Source organism: Diadema setosum, chromosome 20 (genome assembly GCF_964275005.1).
Source record: "Diadema setosum chromosome 20, eeDiaSeto1, whole genome shotgun sequence".
Taxonomy (NCBI): domain Eukaryota; kingdom Metazoa; phylum Echinodermata; class Echinoidea; order Diadematoida; family Diadematidae; genus Diadema; species Diadema setosum.
In genome coordinates this window covers 25,664,094-25,686,818 of record NC_092704.1, presented here as the reverse complement: position 1 = coordinate 25,686,818, position 22,725 = coordinate 25,664,094, and the positions used below count along the sequence as shown (strand labels likewise).

General features: G+C 39.5%; 1 protein-coding gene across 1 annotated transcript; it reads right to left on the bottom strand.

The window, feature by feature from the left end:
• Nucleotides 1-4,706: 4,706 nt before the first annotated feature.
• Nucleotides 4,707-21,278, bottom strand: LOC140243944 (protein LSM12 homolog B-like). The gene is made up of 5 exons (XM_072323614.1): nt 21,128-21,278; nt 17,224-17,360; nt 16,201-16,310; nt 14,988-15,108; nt 4,707-10,012 (listed from the first exon to the last, which is right to left on the bottom strand). Exons 1-5 carry the CDS (start codon nt 21,276-21,278, stop codon nt 9,974-9,976), a joined length of 558 nt encoding a protein of 185 aa, XP_072179715.1. The 3' UTR covers nt 4,707-9,973.
• Nucleotides 21,279-22,725: the final 1,447 nt, after the last annotated feature.

Genomic DNA, 22,725 nt, shown 5'->3' with positions numbered 1-22,725 from the left:
AAAAAAAAATCTGATATTTTCAAAGACGATGAAGTAGAATCATTTAAAACAAGCATCTACCTGAGAGAGTTGGTTATTCTAAGGTGCCCCCAAGACTCTGTGTCACGTGATTTATTGATATTCAAGTAGTCAGTACATCTCCTCTCCCCACCCCCTTTTTTCCTTGGTTTGTCAAATTTGTCCTGAGCAGGAAAACCAAAAATTCTCAGACGTACTGCATTGAATCATTTTTGTTTTCTTTCTCAAAATCCCCCCACCCCCATACCAACCTGACGACTAGCACATTTCCTCAAGTTTATCAAACGCGCGCCCACCATTAATTTTATAAAGCTCAGCGCGTGATATGTACTTACGATCTTTGCATAAAGTCTGGCTGTGCAAGTGCCCATTAAGCACTTAAATAACCTCGCAAAAAAATACAATAAGGTTTCAAGAGTATTACAACTTGGCATGACCTTAAAAAAAATCCCAATGACACGGAAGCACATGACTGTGACCATCTTCGCAGAAAGCAGAACTGCGATAGAATAAAAGAAAGAAATACAGTGTACGGTGATTTGGATGAAAATCACAAAACGTTTCAAGACATGATATTGTTCTATTTCCATCACGAGCACGATCTTCTTGCACTCGGCAGAAGTTTGACCAATTACGGGAATAACTGAATTATTAACAGATGTTTTGAGTCAGTAAAAACAATCACATACGCACACACACATACATACATACATACATACATACATACATACGAATGATGTGAAACAAAAGGCTTATAAAGTCCAGTCTGCGACATTTTTATCAGACAACAACACAATTATGTGAGTAGGAATAGAGGAATAGAAAGCCTAAGTGAAGCGGCCTCTCAGTTCTTTAAAATTGCATTATCAATTATTGACTCTTGTCGAATGTTAATCTAAAAGGTCACCGCTCTCTATAGTCTGTGCAGAAACTTGGCATCTTTACTTGGATATCATGACGGGCTTATAACGCCATTACCACATGAAACTGATTACCGGTAATTTGCTTCGTTTATAAATGATGAGCAACTTATTTGCGTCAGACTTTCGTATAAGGTGCGTCTATTTCTGAACCAAAATAGTTGGGGATTGACTTGAGACATACAATATCTCAACTTAAAATAAAAAAAACCTCTTCGATCTTCAAGTTGACTTGAATGAATAAAGAAAAGCCAAACACGCAGGACGGTAGAGGTTTGAAAATAATTAGACAACCAGCGAAAATCTAATAAAAAAATTAAATGAAATCACATTTGGGCGTTGTTGTTGTTGTTGTTTTGGTGTGTGTCGACGCTTCTCTACTAGAGGGTCGACCTGCCAATATCGTTGTTCTTTGGTTCATTTCAAAACATCGTGAACTGAGTAAGTTTGAATGCAAGCCAAACTGAGGCCAAGACATCATTCATCTTTTTTAAACTATCGAGGTAGCGATTGGAGGTATGTAAAATTCAGAACATTCGACAAATTTTCATTATAAAACAGAGCTGTTCTTCTCTGCCACATCTGCAAATTACAGACGAGGTAATTACTGTCATATCCTCACCAATCACCCAGTGGTTCAGACATAAAGCTGACACTGCAATCATACTTTGGACCGATATTATTATCACAAAGTCTAAAATCCTCCCCTTCAGAGCCGTACTCGATAATTCATTACATCTGTACAAGTGATAAGGGGTACAATCTACATGTATTCGCTTTTATATCACTTCAAAACGCGGTGAGCTCAGTGAAGATTTGAGTGTAAGTCAAATGAAGGCTTATATCGGCAATGACATTCTCACCAGCTCATTCAAATTGCATAATACAGTATCTGACAGTGATTGCCGTTTTGCAAGATTTCCACAACTTTTTCTCATGCCTAGTTCTGATGAAACTTCTTTACGCCCTCTGGTTTCCTCTTCTTCTTCTTTGTTACTTTTCAAAAGGCCATGCAGCTTATAACGAAGATGAACTTTGACCTGCGTGTTTGTTTGGAGGAGGAACGTGCTCCTACTCAGAGGCTGTTGTGAAACGGCCTTTGAGGAGATCTTGCATTTTTTTTTTCGAATGAGTTAGAAATCACCACAGAGATTGGTATGATTCATTCCACTCAGGTATTGATCGTTGCGCAAAGGCAAACTTGTCGATATTTTCCCTCGGGCGGTAGGGTCTATGTCTGGAGAGTTTGCTGGTACTCTTTTCATTAAAACTTAATTGAACATGGAGTGAATTTTCACTCTAACGTAACGCCAACAAACTGATTCAGGATGTAAACGTCGGGGAACTTTCACGCAGATTGGAATTCTGCGACGGATATCCATACCTCGTTGTGTACATGGGAGGATCGAAGGGAGCAAGAATAGCATCACGGCGGAAGAATATGACGTCATTCCTAGGGGTCACAGTTTTATTTTATTATTTTTTTTTTTCTGTTGGGAGGAGAATTGACACTTCCCGTCCCCAGCGGCGGGAGTCAAGCCGTGCGTGAGGAGTGAACAAAACTTGGCGGGAAGAGATGTCGAATAAAGATAAGACTTGTCAACTTGAACGACAAGTACAAGAAATAAGAAGAAGAAGTGAGGGAGAGAAAGAGAAGGAAAGAGAGGGGAGGAAGACAAGAGGAGAGACAAGACAAGAGACGGAGAGAGAGAGGGAGACAGGAATAGAGAGCACTTGAAGAGGTTGCAGTGACTAGTGGAAATTGTACTCAACAAGTTTTGGAACACAGCAAAAAAAAAAAAAGCACAAAAAGAAAAGGTTCCCGAAGTTTCCCTTTGGGTTTGCTGCTGGTGTTGTTTTTGTCGGTCTTTATCATGTGAAAGAATTCTGCTCACTTCAGCTATCGCATTGTATAAAGTTTGATAGGAAACATGATTTGAGGGATGTGCCAAATAATACTGACATACAAACTTTCTTCTTCTTTTTTTTTTCATCGCCTCCAAATAACAATCCTTTCATTCGTCTTTAATAGCTTCAGTTTCCCGTGTTCGCTTCATTGTGTTAATTTTTGTACGTACAATTTATAATATAATTTCACTTGTTCATCTATTTTAATCTATCCTTCTACATGACATTGTATAATAATATCAATAAATTTACGTAAAGTATCATTACAACAAGGCTATACAAACTTGTATCTATACGAGTACATGTATGATAATGTGCAGCTGTCATGAAAAATTGAATGAACACCAGCTCTAGTCAGCAGCAGTGCTTATGTGGTTGGGCGACAGCATCAAATCATTTATAGCGCCAGCTACGTTTGTCATTATGAGGGATTGTTTTTCATTCTTCACTTCATTCAGTGGCGGAGAGTGAAGCACCCCGACAGTCTCGTCCGTGCTTCGACCAGGGAGGTGTTACAGAGATGGAGTGGCAACTCGTCGTAATTCATGCAAACGCATGTTTGGGTTCAAGGCGTTACAATGGGATGTCTAGCATTCCATTACGCTTTGAAGTCATGCTCGGCGCCGCTCTGGTTTGCAAGACGAAATTGGGAGACGAAGAACTCATTTCACCTTTCGTTGAATTACAAGTTCTATTTCACCGTAAAATTTTAAATGAAATAGAAATGTCTACTCGAATTGATTTAGAATAGTTTAGGAAAGAATTCAATATTATAAACATGTATTTCTAGTTTCTTCGTAATGCGCAAATCAAAATGAAATGAAAATTAGGCCCTCTTAAAAACCTAATATTTTTCTATAATGCGTATATTTGTGCATGTTAGTTTTTTAATCTTTTAATCTGGGATATTTTGATCGTTCAAATACAGTACTCCGCTAAAGCGTATTCCAGCGTGCTTTTAAACTATTTGCTGTTAAAATTGTTAGTTTTACACTGCATTTTGGTTCGCTGCTCCAATTCAAGTTACACAAATTCACTGTTGCCATCACATTGAAAGAGAGAGCGAATTGCAGTAGGGGCAAGTATTTCTAGATGTGAGAGCGCTAGTCCCGATTATTGATGTTCTCTTTTGTCAAAGCACATGGGTAACACCTGTAGTTGAACGCATAACTTCTCGGCGGCGCCGCGCATGACTTCAAGGGAGAGCAGTAGTTGTCTCTCCTTCTCTAGCACCTCCCTGCTTCGACCATCAGCGAGCTTTAGATCTGCGACGCGAACGCTACAGACGACGCCATTAGGCTAAAAATGGTGTTCTGCACATGCGCGAGACAGATGTTGCCATTGTCCAACCTGGGAGGCTGCGTCGTATTAGCGTTCGCATCGCAGACCATTGTCCCCGATACACATACCTTGTACTAGTAATTTACCAGTTACCTCCCCGATACATAACCAGCACCACATCGCTGTGAAACCTTTTCACCTAAATAGGCGGTTTCTGTAATGTGTTACACTGTACAAATGTATGGACTCTCTCGTTTCTTTTCCACCAGTCTAGTAACGAAGAATTTCATTAACCTGCTTCCTCCCTTTCAGTTCCAAAGGCGAGAATTCCCTTAGTTGTTACTAGGTCGGACAAGTCTCCGGTTGAATGTGTGTTACAGTAACATACATTGTACTTCCTTATCTCATGGAGACGGTGTAATTTTGCAAGTGATCACGTAAACATGAGTTTTTCCTCCGTTAGGGCCACTTCCTTGGGGCAAGCCTGTATACATGAAATGTAGGACATGGCGGCAACAGCATTCCATCAAACCACTAAGCATGGGAGAAGAAGAAAACACATCAATCACACCAGGACAATTTGGGAACATGAATTTTCTCTCATTCTTTTAATAGTTCGTGTAAGCATTGTGAAAATGCCCACTGTGTTGTCATACGTGGAAGAAAACGAGTTTATTGACACAAAAAGAGAAAGCAGAAATGACTTGCTACGAACAACAAAACTCTAGCAGGGTTGAACTGCCTAGCTTCCACTTGGCAACTGTTTTGGAAAAAAAAAAACCCACACAAAACTGACAATGAATACGTCGTTTTTAATAGCTGTGTACCACGAAACTGACCTTTGTGGCACAGAGGTCATTGACCTTTTGAGAATGACCTTTGTGACGCAAAGAGGTCACTGACTTTTTGAGACTACAAACTGTATCTTCATGACGCAGAGGTTGTTGACTTTATTAAACTGACCTTCGTGACACGAAGATGTCGCTGACTTTTTGAAACTGATCTTCGCAACACAAAGAGGCCACCAATTTTTCTTTCCCCTTGACCTGTGGAAGTGTAGAATGTGTCATTTGCTCGATCAAAGGAATGATTTAAAAGTCGGTGTGTGTGAAGCTTAGAGATGCATCCATCTTTTTAACACGTTGCTGTGGATATCCTTGCACAGGATGAAACGTTCTCATCACACAAATTTTGATGAAAAATGAACGAGAAAATAACAAATTACAGAATACACTACACTTATTTCAAAGGTTACCTCCAATATAAAACATAACCATCTTCTTTTCACTGGATGCTCAGGTGATTCCGCATGCCAGCATCAATTATTTTAAAGGATCACTTCGTCTTGAAGGCAATACGTAGGTCAAGCCGACACATAGCACAAAGTTCTTACATTACTCGTAACCGTCCAGCACAATACGATTGTCATCGTAAAGCGTTTAGCATTGATGCTTCTTACTTGGTCCAGGTTGTCCAACTATCAAGAGAATGACCATTATTCACCTGAAATACAGTAATTGTTAACGCTTTTTAAATTTTTCATTCTATTAAGTGACTTCCTTTAATACAGCATCATTATTCCCTTTCAAGAGTGAAACAGTCCTAACCCTGAAGTTATTAAGTATCTGCCATTTGTTTGGCATACAGCAAAGTTCTGCTACGATGCATGAACATGAATACCTTCCGACAATGAGAGAGGGGACATTTTCACCTCCAGTTTACAAAACAATACAGGCGACCATTTCTGAAATTAGGGACACGTAAACGTACAATAATTATGCGACTGGGCAGGATTTTTTTTTTTTTTTTTTCATAATAGGTGTACTTCCCATCCAGAGAATTAGCAAATTCACAAAGTAACCTTTTCATTGAAACATTGGTGACTCGTCTGCTCCAAAACCTAATACAGTACCACTTTTACCAAGCTGATATGGCTGAAAAACAAAAAATGATTTATCAGTTCAAAATTCAAAGTTTGATGCTGCAACCACTGCCAGTCTTAGTTTTGTTTTGTTTTAGTTTTTTTAAGACTAAGAATACTTACAAATTTGAACATTTTTTAGTTTATTTATGTTTTGAATTGACTTAAATATGCTGTACTGAACCTGTCTATACTTCAAAGCCAATTTCCTCAGAACTGTGTTTACGCCTGCTTGATGACCAATTTTCCTGCCCATTCACTGCAAGGATTTGGCACTGATCTGGGACAAATGGCATCCTGCAGGGAAGCTCTACAAGTCTGGAGAATGAAGTGTCACTCTCATAACTCAGATAAACGGATGGTCAAATACCTTATGGACCTTTTGAGGTGACCAGTCACTTAAATTTTAACCCTTCGCATGTGCCTGTGGCAAATGGCAAAGAAAACCCAATAGCACTGTACACAAAGTCCAAAGTCCCTAGCACAGATAGGGTTACATAACCTTTGACTGGCCATGCATCCAACATGGCAGTTTGGGCATGCATGCTTCTCACTTTCTTAAAACCGGAATAGAAATGCCCATCGAAATGTGATGGACTTCTGACGTGTATTCACATGACCTTGTCAGACATAGCAAACAACGTTCCTCGGGTTTTTTTTATTCTTTTCACATCAAGTCACCCAACGTCACCAAATTCATGTGAAAATGAGGTCACTTGGTTGAAAACTCTATTTCCATATTGCTTGCAATGTCTAAAGAGAGCCAACAAGGACTGAAAAAGTTTGTACTTACAACAGAAGGCATACCAGCTTTTGAAGGGTAAGAGTAGAGGGAAGAAAAAACAACACAAACAAAACCTGAACCCTTTTTGCAGACCTTGACTCAGTCGCTCAAAAATTAGTGTGTCATCTGAAGAAACATCATGGCAGAAATGAGATTGCCAGTTCATCTAAAGCATAGCTACTCAAAGTCAGTCAAGCTATTGAAAGAAAGTCACATTAGAACAAACTAAACAGTGAGCAACTAATCTTCCTAAGATTCTCACCCTAAAAATGAACCCCAGACCACACTGACTAACCCCACTGCATTTCCAACACTTTTTTTCTCACACCCTCTACACAGCAACCCATGTCCTTAACCAAACCTCGTCTCTCTCTTTTCTTTTTCGTTTTTTTTTAATTCCAAAAGATAGCAAACCCTTAACCCTAATAAGACTGGGGGGGGGGGGGGCCTAAAAGGCCCCCCTCGACATTTCGCGCGATTACTCTGCAACACACAATGCTCTCGCCGCGATGCTATATGACTTTTTTCTTTTGAGTTTCCCGCACATTTTGACACCAAACTTGTGACGCCCGGGGGTACGGTTCTGAAGTTACATAACTTTTTGTACATGCACGTGAGGCCGAAAATGGCTCAAAAATGTGATTTTGTGTATAAAGTCAATGCAAATTGAGTTTTTTCACATGGCTCATATAAATATGCTTATTTTTACTCTCAATGGCTAAAATTAATTTGTTTTAGCAGTATTATGCTTCAAAAAGTGTCTGCCACAAATTTTGTTAAAAAACAACAAAAAACAAAAGGTCGAAAAAACAAGGAAATACATAAGAAATTCATAAAACAATAAAATAGATAAGAAATTAATTTTGATACCGAATTTTTTTTCAAGTACATTTGCTAAGAATGCCACTAAGAATAATTAGACCAAAAATGAGCACTTTTGGAGCTTTATTTACTGATTTAGATCAAAGAGTCTGATTTCTCACATAAATTAGCATAATTAATCAAAATAAAATAAAAGAAGACTATTTTGTAAAATTTGAATATACGATCTTGTAGATTACATCGCACACTACCATTGTGCAAATTTTCGCGGCGATCGCGCGATCCACGGCTGAGATCTTAAGGGGGGGCCCTTTAGGCCCCCCAGTCTTTCGAGCTACCAAAATAGCCCAGTCTTTTTAGGGTTAACCCTTTGAAGACGGGCTGATTTTGCTACAACACCAAATTCCTATAGACACCTGCCCCAGTATACTCGGGACTAGTCTTCAACGGGTTAAACATTATATCCGGAATAGTTGGGAGGGGAAGGGGGGGGGGGGGGTGATGATAGCAATTAAATAATGAACAACAACTTTGAGTGCTCTGTGAGGTTTCTTATGGCAAATCAAACACTAGGATTGGAACACTGGTACTCATATGCATTTATTGACTTCCCACCGATTCTAACCCCATTTTTTTTTTTTTTTTTTTTTTTTTTTTTGCTCATCTTACTTTTATGGAAAAGATTACAGTAAGACAAACTTATCTTTTTTAGGGGGAGGGGGCAGGGGTATACTGAACACCCTGGTGGGCATTTTCTCAATATCATAGGCATTGGTTCAAACTAGATCAAAGTTGCACACACACAGTTCACTGGTACTTGCATTTGATGACAATGCATGAGACAGCAATGATGCAAATACGACGTGTATTTTACACACACACCACGTCTGTTATTCCAAACAAGCGTGGAAACGGGCCACTCTACTACAAACATCTCATGGCTGGAATCTTCAAAGATAATTTTTGTTAATTTGGGGCCCCTCGTACCAGATTCAGTTTTCACCTTAAGTACCGGTACCTTGAATCATGTGTCTATAAAGCTCAAATGAATACAGCACTAACCTGGAGTCATATAAAAGCAAGTTACTACCTTGAGAACTGAGAACTCTCCCTACCCATATTATCGTAAGATTAAGCACACTGTGCACGAGACTCGAAGGGCAACTGCTGAGAGTTCCCCACAAAATCACCCGGTTTGCCAAAATATCTCTCTCTCTCACTGGCAACTCAAATTTGATGAGCATTACATGAATTGTCCTCTAAACCACGAGGACAGGGTAACTTCAAAATAGCTTTCCTTTCCCCTTCTTTCTTTATGTTGTTACTATTTTTCTGTCCTGCTGGAGGATCAATGAAGTACAAAAAAAAAAAAAAAAAATGAGAGAAAGCTGGTAAATATGCATTTTTCATCACAATATCAGAAGTTTATTCTATACTGCCATCTAGCAGATGCTATATTTCAAGCTGTCTTCAACCTTCCCGAAGGGAGTAAAATCAAGTGAAATAAAAGATGTTACAATTGTGCCTGCCCCATACTGTTTTGTTTTCTTTTGCGTTCTTTTCATGGGTATTTTTATTTGAATTCTGCATCCCGGCCAAACCAGTTTCATCTTGACCTGCATGGTCATTTGCACATACTACATCTTCCCAAATCCATTTCACTACATCTCTTAAAACTAAATGCATTCTTCTCTACAATCAACCACTGGTATCTGCATGTCCAGTTCAATGTACAATCTGTCACTGCCCAAATTTGCTGTCGGACACATGAAAGATTTGACTGTGACGAAAAGAAAAAGTCAAACACAGTCAAACATGTTACAACCCGTCAAGACTCTCACACTGCACCAACGACAGAATTACACCTTTTTGCGAAACCTTTTGACAATGTCTGCTTGCCTGTTCCACGCAGAAGGTATCGTCCTCTTGGATTTTGTTTTCATCATATACCGTACAAAAGTACAAAATTATCTCAAAAAAGATTGCACACTCGACGAGCAAAGATGGCACATAGATGGCTGAGGTTCTGTGTGAAATAGATGTGGAATCCTCTTATTTTACTGGATTTTGCTCCAGGAATTTTAGACATATCACTTCAACCCCATCCCCACTCCCCAACATCCCCCTCCCAAGTTATTCCCCCATCATAACCAACCCAACAACTTGATCCAATTTCATGTTCGTCTCTGGTGACACACTAATTCCTGCCGGTGAGTTCACTGTTGACCCGGTAGCGGTGAGAACCCCTGGCTAGACCAGGGGTTCACTTGTCCCTGCCCCGTCCACTTATCCTTCTACTGGTATGCCGTCGGCTTATCGTCATAATGTTGCTTTCTTCTCTCTGTAGTGTTTCTCAATCTGGAAACAAAAAGAAAACATTGAAAGTGGACAGCAATTATTAGAGGGAGCAAGATGTGTGTGTATGAAAAGTTTCATCACAAACCTAGTTAACTCCATCCTTGTAAAGTTGACATATTTGCTACTAAAGCTGCTAAAAAAAACAATCAAAACAAAATGTGATAAAAAATATGGGACATATTTAATCATACCTTATTGTGTTACAAGTAAGGAATCTCCAGAAAGGGTTTATCGTGCTCTGTTCGATGATGGACTTACTTGAAAATGTTTTAACATTGCAATTAGCAAATTTTACAATCAAACTCATCACATACCCAACTTTATGCTATAATGGTAGACCTGCCAATCCTAAAATTCAGTAACCACGAATGACTGGGCGAACAATGCAAAAACAGAAATGTTCACCCATTGTAAATGCATAACTATAAGAGCAAAGTTGAATGAAATTTCTTCTTTGGGCAGAAACTGAAATGTAGCCATCAAATTGAAACAGTTGGCAGTCATATAGTGGTGATTGGAAGTCAGATTTTTTGTTTTCCCCACTTGAGTAAAAAAAACAACAAAAAAAACACTTGTTTGTGTGTGTGTGTGGGGGGGGGGGGGGAATACTGGTCAAGGAGAGGCCCTTTCAAGGACAATGTATTTGGCATGAGCCAATCACGGAGACCACCACATTACTAAAAGAAACAATTTAGTTTCTATGTTTGTGCTTTAATGACCCAGTATCGTGGTGGTGGGGATACCATGGAGCAGGAAGGCTGGCCCCGGCTCGGATATATTCGTGAATCCCTGTAACAAATAGTGTTCTTTTTTTAATCACTGATCTCTATGTTAGTATACACACAGCCAAAGAATTTCGACTGGAGTCGACCGCTACCGATGAGCATACGCTTCAATGCACATATTCACTGATGGACGCTATTTGCGATTTTCAAATGTGCTACGATGGGCAGTGAATGAAGATCAGTATCATCAGATCACCAATGTCTCGCCACACTACCAAGTCTTTAACAACACATGCCAATGAAATGTCTATAGTACAATGTACATCGTATGGCTATGACTTCTATGAAGATAAAACCAAGAAACAATTAAATGCATTCACAGAATTTATCTAGTACACAAAATTCCATGAGGCACTTTCATCTGCATGTGCATTTTTATATACATGTACATGTGTGCATTCAAAACTTGTTGCTTCTAAATTTTCTGGCCCACTGTTTAATATAGTAAAAGCATTAGCCACACACATCCATGTACAGTAGGCAAAGACTAGATTATAATACATGCTCACACAGCGGTTGCAACTATGTGGTTGTGTAGGTGGATGAGTATGTGGAGCCCTCCTCATTTGCTCAATGATTTTGTGTGATTTTGTGTGTTTATCTGGGTCAACTGTATGATTTAACCTGTTGAGGACGGGCTGATTTTGCTGCAACACACATTTCCCACAGAACCCTGCGCGAGTATTCTCGGGACTCGTCCTCAACGGGTTAATGTGACCAGTCTTTATAACTAATTCTCAGGCAGTAACAGGACCGGTTTCAGTGAGATTTGTGGGGGACAATACAAGTATATGATTCAGGTGAAGTACAGTACGTCTTGTGGACATTTTGTGTTAGCCATGAATCTCTTGATATAGAAGCCATCACTCGTGGTCACTAGCTGCACGGTCAGGCTCAATGAAGCGAATGAAGCCTTGAATTGTTCATCTCCATTGTAACCAATCAACACCACAAGTGGAGTGCCTTCATCTTCTTAATCTTTATACTGACATGCCAGTCAATATCCCTTGCCCGCCTACAGCACTGCCATGGTACTACTCAAAAGGCCACTGCACTATTTTAATACCACCATAGCAGACATATTGGGAGGAGGGTGCACCGAGTCAACGGCCACTCTTCAACTTTGGGTTATTCAATCCAAATTTTCCACAAGACATCACTTCCAATGGAATCCATCCTGAGGACAGCCTTGCAGCCCCTGTCAATGCTTCTTTTGGGCGACATTGAGGGCAATTCCAGGCCTGAAGACATGTAGAAGCATAAAGTAGAAGCGTAAAAACTTACAACATATTTGAGCTGTATCTGAAGTTAAATAACTTGGAATCATGTTTAATTCGAAGCCTACCTGGGACACTCACACATCCCCTGTCAATGCTTCTTTCGGGCGCCATCGAGGGTAATTCCAGGCCTGAAGTGTAGAAGCGTAAAAGCTTACAACATATTTGAGCTGAATCTGAAGCTAAATACCTTGGAGTCATGTTTAATTCGAAGCTTACCAGGGACACTCACATGATGTACATAATTTCTCACGCTAACAGGATGCTGGGTCTTATCTCTTCTCTGTCAAATGGCCTTGTTACTTCAGCTAAGTAAAGTTCTTTATTTAAGTTTTGTTTTACCCATTCTGGAGTATGGCGTATCTGCATGCTTGGTACCCTACAAATAATCGTAGCTTGAGTGATAGAATTGAAAGTATTCAGCAACGTGCGACGAGGATGATACTCAAACAGCCTTGATAGGAGATGTCTTTATAGTGACCACCTTTGCCTGTTGACTTGGCCAGATGCAAATACTTGTTGCTAAACTTCATTTGCAAAAGCCTTTATAATTTTGTCTCATGTGACGACGTCACCACTGCAATAAACATTGTGGCACGACGTGAAGATGATCTGAGATTCCAACATGTGAGAGCTGGCACCAAGGCTGGCAAACTCTGCCATTTACATGTTTCCAATATAATGGGACAACCTTCCATTGTCTCTACGTAATGATTTTATTCTGACCAGATTTTGTACATGGCAAAACCAATGTTGCTCATTTGAATATGTATAATTTGCTCTGTTATGAAGGTTTTACCTTTTTTTTTTCTCTCCTTTTTTTACATTTCATTTCATTTGTACCATGTCGTAAATTCAATTGACACCAGAACAGGTGTTGATTTGGTTTTATAACCCCACCCAAATAAAGTACTGTCTGTGCAAGTCTATTGAGGTCGTTGTGTAATAATTCTGAGTGTATGAGCAATCACTTTGAGATGATACTTTTTTGTTTGACTTTAATTTTATTGTTGTTATAAAACATTATCATTACAATTACTAAAAGGGTATTTGTAATCTTATTGTTTTCTTTGCTGTGATGGAAATTGTGATGGATTTATTGTTTTTCTTTCGAATGACCAGTGCCTGCGTCAGTGGCGCGAAATTTGGCAAGCGCGTCATCCACATCATAATCTACAAGATTTTGTTTTTAAATGTTTTTAAATTATCAATTTCTAATTTTAATCAATTACAATTGTAATTATGCAAATTCAGCCCAACATCTTATTTTAGCTTGTTAATTAAAAGCATTAAGAGTCTATTTTTTTTTTTGCTTTGTATACATTTTAACACATTCAATGTGCATCATGAAAACTTCCAAAAGTCATTTAAAGTCTTATGCATTCTACGTGTATTTTTTTTGAGAATTTCTCATGTATTTCGTTTGTTTGTTTTTTTACTATCTTTTTTTCTGTTTTTTCAATGGAAATTGTTATGGACCACTTATCTACCATAATTAGCATGAAATCAATCAATCAAAGTGATGAATAGTATAGCCCAGTTTTTAAGTTTCAGGACAGAGCACTGTTTTCCATAGAAAATGTACACAAAATCACAAAATTGTTCACGTTTTGGGGTGACATTAAATTATAAAAATGGGCGTGGCTTCATAACGGCACGGGCGGATGTTGCAAATTTGGTCTCAAAAGTTGCACTTTTGAGACCATGAAAGAAGAAAGTCAAGAAGCCTCATGACAAGGTCTTCTCGCATTGCAGACTTACTGCATGAAATAGCACATCACTTGAGAGCTTCTTTTGGAATCTAATCTTTTGGAAACTATCCGAAAATCAGCTTTCCATAAGGTCATTATGTTTTTGTGACGAGGAATCACAAACATGAATCGTGCTAAAGGGGAATAAGATTCTAAAGAAGTTTTCACCGCCAGATGATCTAGATCTTCACAGCAAGGTACAATGTATGCATGATATGTCCGATTTACACTTGCAGTCAGCCCAAGGTAGGTATCTGCACATGTACCCACAAGAAATCTTTGTTAGATGCCAAAACAGAAAAGTTTTCTCAAAATAGGATCACCCCTCACATCACACTGTCCAGTAGAAGACGGGAAGCATGCAGGTGCTGTGTGCTTCACCACCAAATCGGGTCCTCCCACAGGAATGGTACATTGTATTTGGTATCAGGATAAATAGGAGGACAACAGTGCCAAACAAACTTGACTCATCTTGACATAAGGGGGGAGGGAATTGCTTGAAGCTAAGTCTTTTATGGCAGACCAACAAGCAGCTAAAACCTTGTTTTGTACAGACCTACCATCCCAGACAATGTCAAGATGACATCTGGAGAAGAAAATTCCTTGCCTTCGGCAATAAAACCACAGGAGAGAGTGAGGGGTACCGTCTGAACAGACACACACCAAAAACCTCCTATGAGTGGGTTTCCATAAGGACTTATCTGTCCATGTGCGAAGAGGATGTGGTTACAGTCCATGTGCGTATGTGATTGGCATGGGGTGTGTTATTCTGTCTTGCCTATTGTGCATGCATGTTGAGAGCATCATCAGAATGTTAGTACCGCAAGAGCATCTTAGCAGAAGGGTTGTCGTGGTAATGTTGGGTTAACTGGGGTGAATACCTTTGCTGGCTAGGGTTGAATTTAGCAAAAGTTACAGCAACAGCACCCAAGCAACATTTTGCATTGACTGCCTTGATGGGCACGGTTAAAAAAAGACTGCCCAGACGCTGTCATGGTAACTCTGATTTGAAAGACTGTGTTAAAATGGGGCATACGACAGCTAGCTGCCACACCTCACCACCTCCCCCCCCCCCCCCCCCAACCAATTTGCAGCCTTGTGTCCCCTCAACCTCCCCATCGCCCTGGTCATTCATAATCTTCCTTTCTCCTTTAATACTCACAACAAGCCTGACGTGCTTAACAGCACTATCTGGTCCAGTGCAGCAGTCCGCAGTGTATGGGGGAACAATGGTTACATCATCATTGACGATCATCTTGTCACCCATCCATCTGCATTTTAACCTAATCGGAAAACACACAACCACACACAGAAATATGCAAGAATTAAGATAACATTAAATGATTCTGTCAATATGAATTCTGGCTCCCTTGATCTCTTAAGCAATACAGTGAACTCCTGTTAAATAACAAAGTCTTTGGGACTAGTAGTTTTCTTTCGTCATATTGAAATTTCGTTATAACTTAAAAAATAAACAATATAAAACATAGAGCAAATAATGTTAGGGCCTGCATTTTTACTTTATTGTAACTAGCATTCCGTTATAACCGTGTTCACTATAACGGGAGAACACTGTACCTGGTACTGCTCCTCTAGAATTGGTGAATAGATAAAAAAAAGTCTCCTCCAATAAACTCTTCAGACAATGAACTGTCTATGGTCAACCTCAACACCCCCCCCCCCCCCAAAGCCATCACTGGACCACTTACAAGTGACTGCCCTAACATGTGTGCAGTGTGGGTGAAGGCGTGTGGGGGAGCTAATGGCGTTTTAGGTTTGTTTTACTGCCTGCTTCATATTTGTCCTGTTTCATCATGCACAGACAAGAAGGTTTTGTTACAGCAGAGTTCTCCGTATTGACTTCCCTGTCATCCACCATACTGCTTTAAAAGATCCATTTATACGTACTGCATTATTCAAATACGACAGAAATACAACTGCCTACAGGTTTTCACTAATGCCCTATACCAACAACTGCTCAGAGATACAATTGCTCAAATACAATGTACAATGTACAATGTGCATGACTTTATTCAGTCAGTTGGCCTGCCGTAATCTACAAAAGCCTTGACATTAATGACAAGTCCACAATAGGGAATTGGCCCACGAAGTTTCGTATACAGATGAAATACGGGCAGAAATTTAATTTTGGCCAAAACAATCTTCGGTCAAGTTGTCTCATTACCTGTTAATTTCCAATGCAACAACCGTCTCTAATTTTAAACTTGTAACTTCGGAATAGTCCAAAACATACGTGTACCCAGCTTCGCCTCATACGTTCCATAGATTGTTCCAAAGCTACTACCAGGTAGATAATTCTTAAATACCGTCTTTGTATACTATCATATTATGAATCTTCTTACAGAATGACTCACGTTTTCAGTATAGTGTGGTAAAGTTGAATCCCTTCCATGCTTATACCGTCGTTGGCTAATTTGATCCTCATCTTCTTCTCAAGAATGTTGTCTTCGGAACGTTTCGTCAGCTGTCAACAGGAAACAACAAAAACAAAAAAATGGGATTTAGAGTTACCTCTGCCCATTTCACAAACCATAAGCGGTTTTGAAGAATATGAACTGAGAAACAGAGACTTTTCCCCGTCTTTCATATATTCTGTGTAAAATTGTTCGCGCTATCACTTTAGCATCATCGCAAGTTTGGTCATGAAATACTACTGTCAGAGAGGTTTAAAAATTTTTGCTTAGAATGAGAGATTTTTTTTTTTTTTTTTTTAAAGTACGGTATTCTTTGGTTCGGGGGGGGGGGGGGGGGATACACTAAAAGACCTGAAAGTTGTAGAGAAAAAAAAAGTGATCTAGAAAACCAGCATCTTACTCTTAACTTATATAATTCTGTTATATATACGATCTGTTCATTTCATATACAGATTTTGTATTCCAATGGTCATTTCACACCTGCAGATAATGCATGGACTACAATGTATACATACTTCAACATGGGTTGCTGCATCATTCATTACATCACAACTGTACCATAATTGTACAAATAAGCAATGCATTTCTAACCCTGAACCAATTACAGGCGACTCCTCATACAACGAAGTCCTCAGAACGGGCAGTTCTTTTTTATTAGAAATATGCAAATTTTTTCTTATCTACATCGATGTAGGGCAATTTGTCGATCAGTAGCAATTATCCAACTTTCATTGTCGCCAAATCTTGTTTGGGGGGCAATGTAGCCTTTCAGAGAATTGTGGGAGGAGCAGGTGAAGAGATGCACGGATTCTGGAAATGTTCACCATCAACCCAAGCCTGATATGATCAAATCTTTTCATCTTTTCCTGATCAATCACCCTTGTTTGTTCCTATTAAAAGATTCTTGCAGACCTCACTTGCATGGAGAGGGCTTTGTCATCAGCTTTTGACATACCAACGTACCTTGTTGATGTCCAGTGAGGGTGGCTCGCGAGGTGCTTCTTTTGCAGGAGCTGTGACTTTAAAGTCACTGACAAGGCTGAGGTTGACTATGGAGATGTCACACAGGTTCTTGCGGTCACCAGAAGAGGCAGCTTTTTCTTGGAATCACAGAAGTTAAGGAACTCCAAAACATAATCAAGGGATCAAATGAGAGCACATTTTAAACATGGCCTGGACTTCCAGGCAATAAGCCAGTTTACAATTACATCTGATTCTTGTAGCTCATGTGCACATTGGTACAAATGACCTTTCTCCTTTTTTTAGTTCGTTAGGCACTTCACTCCATTCTCAAAGTGACACAATGCACAACCTTGTCCAACGTACACATACTGTACACCCTAACAACTCATGGAATTCATGCATATTGTATGTTCAAACAAAGAATGACTACTGTATAAACTGTTATTTTCGCGAGGGTTTAATTTTTGCGAATTTCGCGAATCACTCTTGGACCGCGAATTAACAACACGCGAAAATGCCGCTACATGCGCCAGGTTAATACACGTGTAGAACACTTACGATAGCCAAGGTTTCCATTCACGAAAACAACATCTCGCGAAAATGTCCAAGACCTCCTCATTCGCGAAGATATCTGTACGCGAAAATAACAGCTTATTATATACAGTATCTGCATTGTCCATTTGACTACAATGGCCAATCAATTTACGTACACTTGGGGAAGCATCTGATTCTTTGTCAGCACCAAATGCACAAACAAACCTTTTCTATCGATACTGCCAAATACATTGTACATGTACTAGCCTTAAAGTTTAACAAACGCTTTGTTGCTGTCAGGTGAATATGTTTGACAGGAATCAGTTATAAGGATTACACGAGTTATCATTATATCACAGATGTTTATCTCATTTAATTTAAAAGCTAACATGTCTGTTTTATCACAAATGACCTTTTTCGCTCATGAGCAAAGTGGAACTGCAATTCATGGAATCATGAATACTCGACATCAGTTTTTATTTTGTTTTAACTTTGAATATCATGCTCTAATGCATCTCAGAAATCAACTTCAACTTCTCCTTCAACTTCAACTTCCTCTTCAACTCCCTTTACATCAACTTCATCTTCTTCAGTATCTGCATCAACTTCTTCCGAGTAGTTTTACATGTATGTTCTACAATTGTTTCCAAGACAGCTGTGACAACGAGCAGGGACTCTGTGACTATTACAACTACTGTGGACAGGTTTGTTAGTGGGCTGTTTTCAACAAGTTACACACCAACACACCCATTGGTGGACCTGGACAAGTTGTAGAAATTGACGAGTCGAAGTTTGGGAAGCAGAAATATAATAACGGTAGATCAGTGGACGGACAGTGGGGTGTTTTTTTTTTGTTTTTTTTTTTTTTTTTGGGGGGGGGGGAATTTGTAGAGAAACAAGAGAAGTGTTCCTTGAGCCATTACCACACAACAAGAGAGATAGAGCCACTTTGGAACCACTCATCATCCAGCACATTAAAGCCAAAACAAAGTTCTGGTACGCCTGCAAAAGTTGTCAAATTTTGCTCCCAAATGTGAAGGTATGCCTAGGAAATGTGCGGAATAACGCTGTAATAACAAGATATTCGATGGGTAACAACAAAAATGCGAAATATTAACCAAAAAGGTTCAGTCTCAGAACTTACCCGAACGGAGTCGGGCTAAACTCGGACTCGGGGATAACTCGGCCTCGCTTTGACGGCGGGCTGAGTTGTATTGGTTGTCCCTTTGGATTGTACAGTGTTGTACTATGGGAGCGGCCTGTATAAACTAGCGCTTCGCGTTCTGGCTACTCGCAGTAATGGTCCAAGTTGTTACAACGTGCGCATCAAAAAAACCTCTTTGGCGCGCATGCAAAATTAGTGTGCGCCTATCAAGCACCTCTAAAAACAATCAAAGACGCTTGATAAACAACAACAAAAACTTCAAAGACAGCGCGTCTCAGCAACTCAGGTGATGTGCATATAGGCTTGAGGACCGCGCGCTGTCCATTTGTTTTGAATAGGATTAGCACGCACTTTCCTGTCTGTTCAGTTAGGCCTCGTTTGGTATTTTACAGTAGAATATGGCGATCACGAACTGCGTGTAAATTGCCTGAAATTAGGTCGAGTTTTCCCTGAGACCGAGTTAGTCTGGATCCTTCTGGAATAAAAGTCGGTTTTCCGACTTTAGTTTTATTATTTTTCTCAAAATACTCCAAAACAACTCATCATCCCGACAAATCGCGCCAGCCAGGTAAGTTTCTTTGTAGACTCTTTCGATATATTGCAAGCAAATATGAAATGGTGCCAGACGGGTTCTCAAACCCTTACCAAAACTATGTTTTCACTTTAAGCCAGGAACAACCATTGTGAGTGATTGCTGGAAGCCTACAAAACATTGTATGACCAACTGGGAGCAGCAGGGTTTGAGCATTTAACCGTCAATCATTTGACTCAGTGCATTTTATGGACCCTATTTCCAAGCAACACACCAACAACATCAAAGGATTGTGGCGACATGTCAAGAAGCAGCTGCACGAAACACATAGTGTACCCGCAGAGGCAAGTGAGACCTTCATTTAGTGGAATACAATTACAATGTACCCCAGTAAAGCAGTACTTGTGGAGGCAGTATCACAAAGGAGAAGATCTCTTCACAAAATTTCTTCTGGATGCTGCCAAATTGTACCCTCCAAAGAAATAGATGACCAAACCTGTTACATGTACTCCCCTGGTACATGTTGTAAGTTCATTATCACATTGCATTACCCACCTAATTTACACTTACAGACCGTATAAGGCAAAGTTATTAATAGTGATACATATGTAGAATTCTATAACTACAAAAGTCAAAATATAATTAGCAATTAATTTTGTTTTTTTTTTAACTTTAGTGGGAGTAGAAATCTAACACATTATTGGTTACATGGAACTCTAGCCCCCCTGGCCTACATGTAGCTACTGACAGCTCGACAGTGCACTGTATCACCCACTAAGGCACTACCACTTGTTCACCTGCCTTCGTTTTGCATCTGTGAAAATACAAGTTGTTACAGGAGTGTGTGCTTTCAACATCTGGCCAGATTTACAAAATGTAAACTTTTACATGTATCTTCCTCAGACAGAGCAGAGAGGCTCAGAGGCAGTGCTTTACTCACTGGGTTTAGCCTTTCGGTCTTTCAAAAAACTTATTATAGAATTTACGGCTATCCTGGGTTTTAGGGGTCTAAATTATTTTGGGCTGCTAACTTCAGCACAGGCATAGATATGGAATATGGAAAGCCAAAATGGTTTCACCATAACCCTAACCCTAACCTAAACCCTAACCCTAACCCTAAACCCTAATCCTAACCCTAAACCCTAACCCTAACCCTAACCTTAAAACCCTAACCCTAACCCTATAACCCTAACCCTAACCCTATAACCCAACCCTAATCCTATTTGGCTTTCCATAGTCCGTATCTATGCCTGTGCTGAAGTTAGAAGCCCAAAATAATTTAGACCCCTAAAACCCAGGATAGCCGAATTTACATTCTGTAGCGTTAGTATTGTTACTGTACAATGTATACACGCCACACGGTATAGGATGTAGTACATTGTGTAGAACATAGTGGGTTTGCTGAGCTGAGTATATGATGTGATATAGCACAGACATTGTCAATAAGTATTAATTTTGTAGAAGGGTCTAAACGCGTCCCCCTATTGCCTATAGGTACGAGCTACGCCTCGGTACGGTGCACAGAGTGCCTGGTGTACAGGCAGGCATGTTACCCATGCTGTTCTACAACAACGTCACGGGCCGGACCAAGCGTCCGTGTACATTAGTACGCGTGTGTTACCCATTGCACATGACTGCGGAGTTGTTGGTACGATATGTCTAGAAAAGGATACTTAGAGCGAGAAGTCGACTAGTGGCGTCGTAGGCAAGGACTTCCCCTTCAATTCTGGCGTCAAGACATGTCAGGCAGGACACGATGTCACCCACTTTACATGGCGGAGAACCCGGCTCCCCAGAACCAGCTGCCATGTTGACTATAATCATGGTCGCTGATGAAATACGCATGCGCAACACGCTGTCTGCATAATGTACATGTACCTATGTATAACGTATGTTCTACGTTCAGTGCACTGTATGTATGATAAATGTGAAGTCATACGCAGTAGCTGATGCGTGCATTGCCTGCGTTTACATACAGGGAGCTAGAAGCCTCGTATAATGATACGCGACAAGGAAAAAAGACTGTTCAAATTATAGTTAATCATAAGCTTCTACAATCACACTGGGTTTGGTAAAAATCACTACGTTTCCCCTCATTGCTCACTTTTAGTTCAGTGCATGTTTCTGTCTCTTTATTTTGGTGTCCTCGGAAATCAGAGAAGGCCTTTTGTTTGTTGTTTTGTTATTTTCTTTATCTCCAGCTTTCTTCGAAATGAACGATAGATGGCGTTCACGCTAAACTCCGCTGTTCATATTGAATGTGAGAATGCATTGACACTATATTGATTCCATTCAAAGCATTGGTGTCTAATGAGAGGTTATTTCTTCTTATTATTCTCCTTCCTGTACTTCTCCTTCTTCTTCATTTTTCCTGGGTTTTCCTTCTCTAACTGTTATGCAATATGGGGCAAAGAAGAAAAATTAATGTCTGTTAAAAACGACGCGCGAAACATAACCTAAAGACAATGACGCTCTCGTTCGAAACAGTACCATGTATTCCGTTGCGATTGTTGATAGAGGCCTATAATTTGAATTCAAGCGAACGGCTTATTAATTAAAACACACAGAAAACGTACAAAAGTAAGAAAATATTTACTTTCAATTCAATTCATTTATTTTTCATTCTTTTTTCAACAAAACATAACACAGAATAAATCAGGAATTACATCATAAACATAAACATTCGACTTTGCAAAGGATAAATGATACAGATAAACATAAGAATGCATACTGGCAAAAAAATACGAAGTTATGCTTTAGTTGAGAAATAAAGAATTGAGAGGTTCACTAAAAGCAAGTTTGTATATTGTGAACCACTCAAAAAATCCTATGAATTATCTAATATTTGCAAATTAATACTTATCACAGATTACAATTTTAAGACAGGACGGAACAAAACATGGAGAAACACAACAACATGACACTTTCATCCCGCACTCTGAACATAATGTCTATGAACACTGTATCTGAACAGAAATTAAAGGTGATTCCCTTTTAGATGAAATGTACATAGTATTAGAATGGAAGGCACATGGAACGCTTGATAACGACTGAGTTCAAGTTCAAGTTCAAGTTTGTATAACATTTATTTTCCATCTTTTTTCATGTAGGAAATCACATGCATGAAATTATTGTACAGGAAGGCAGAACCTCAAAAAAGCAAAGCTTGTGGTGAGCTGCCTTACAAAAATACATTACATCACAAACACAAGCACAAAAAAACAACAACGAAAACATGATAATAGTTCCCATGACAACATTGAAATGAAAT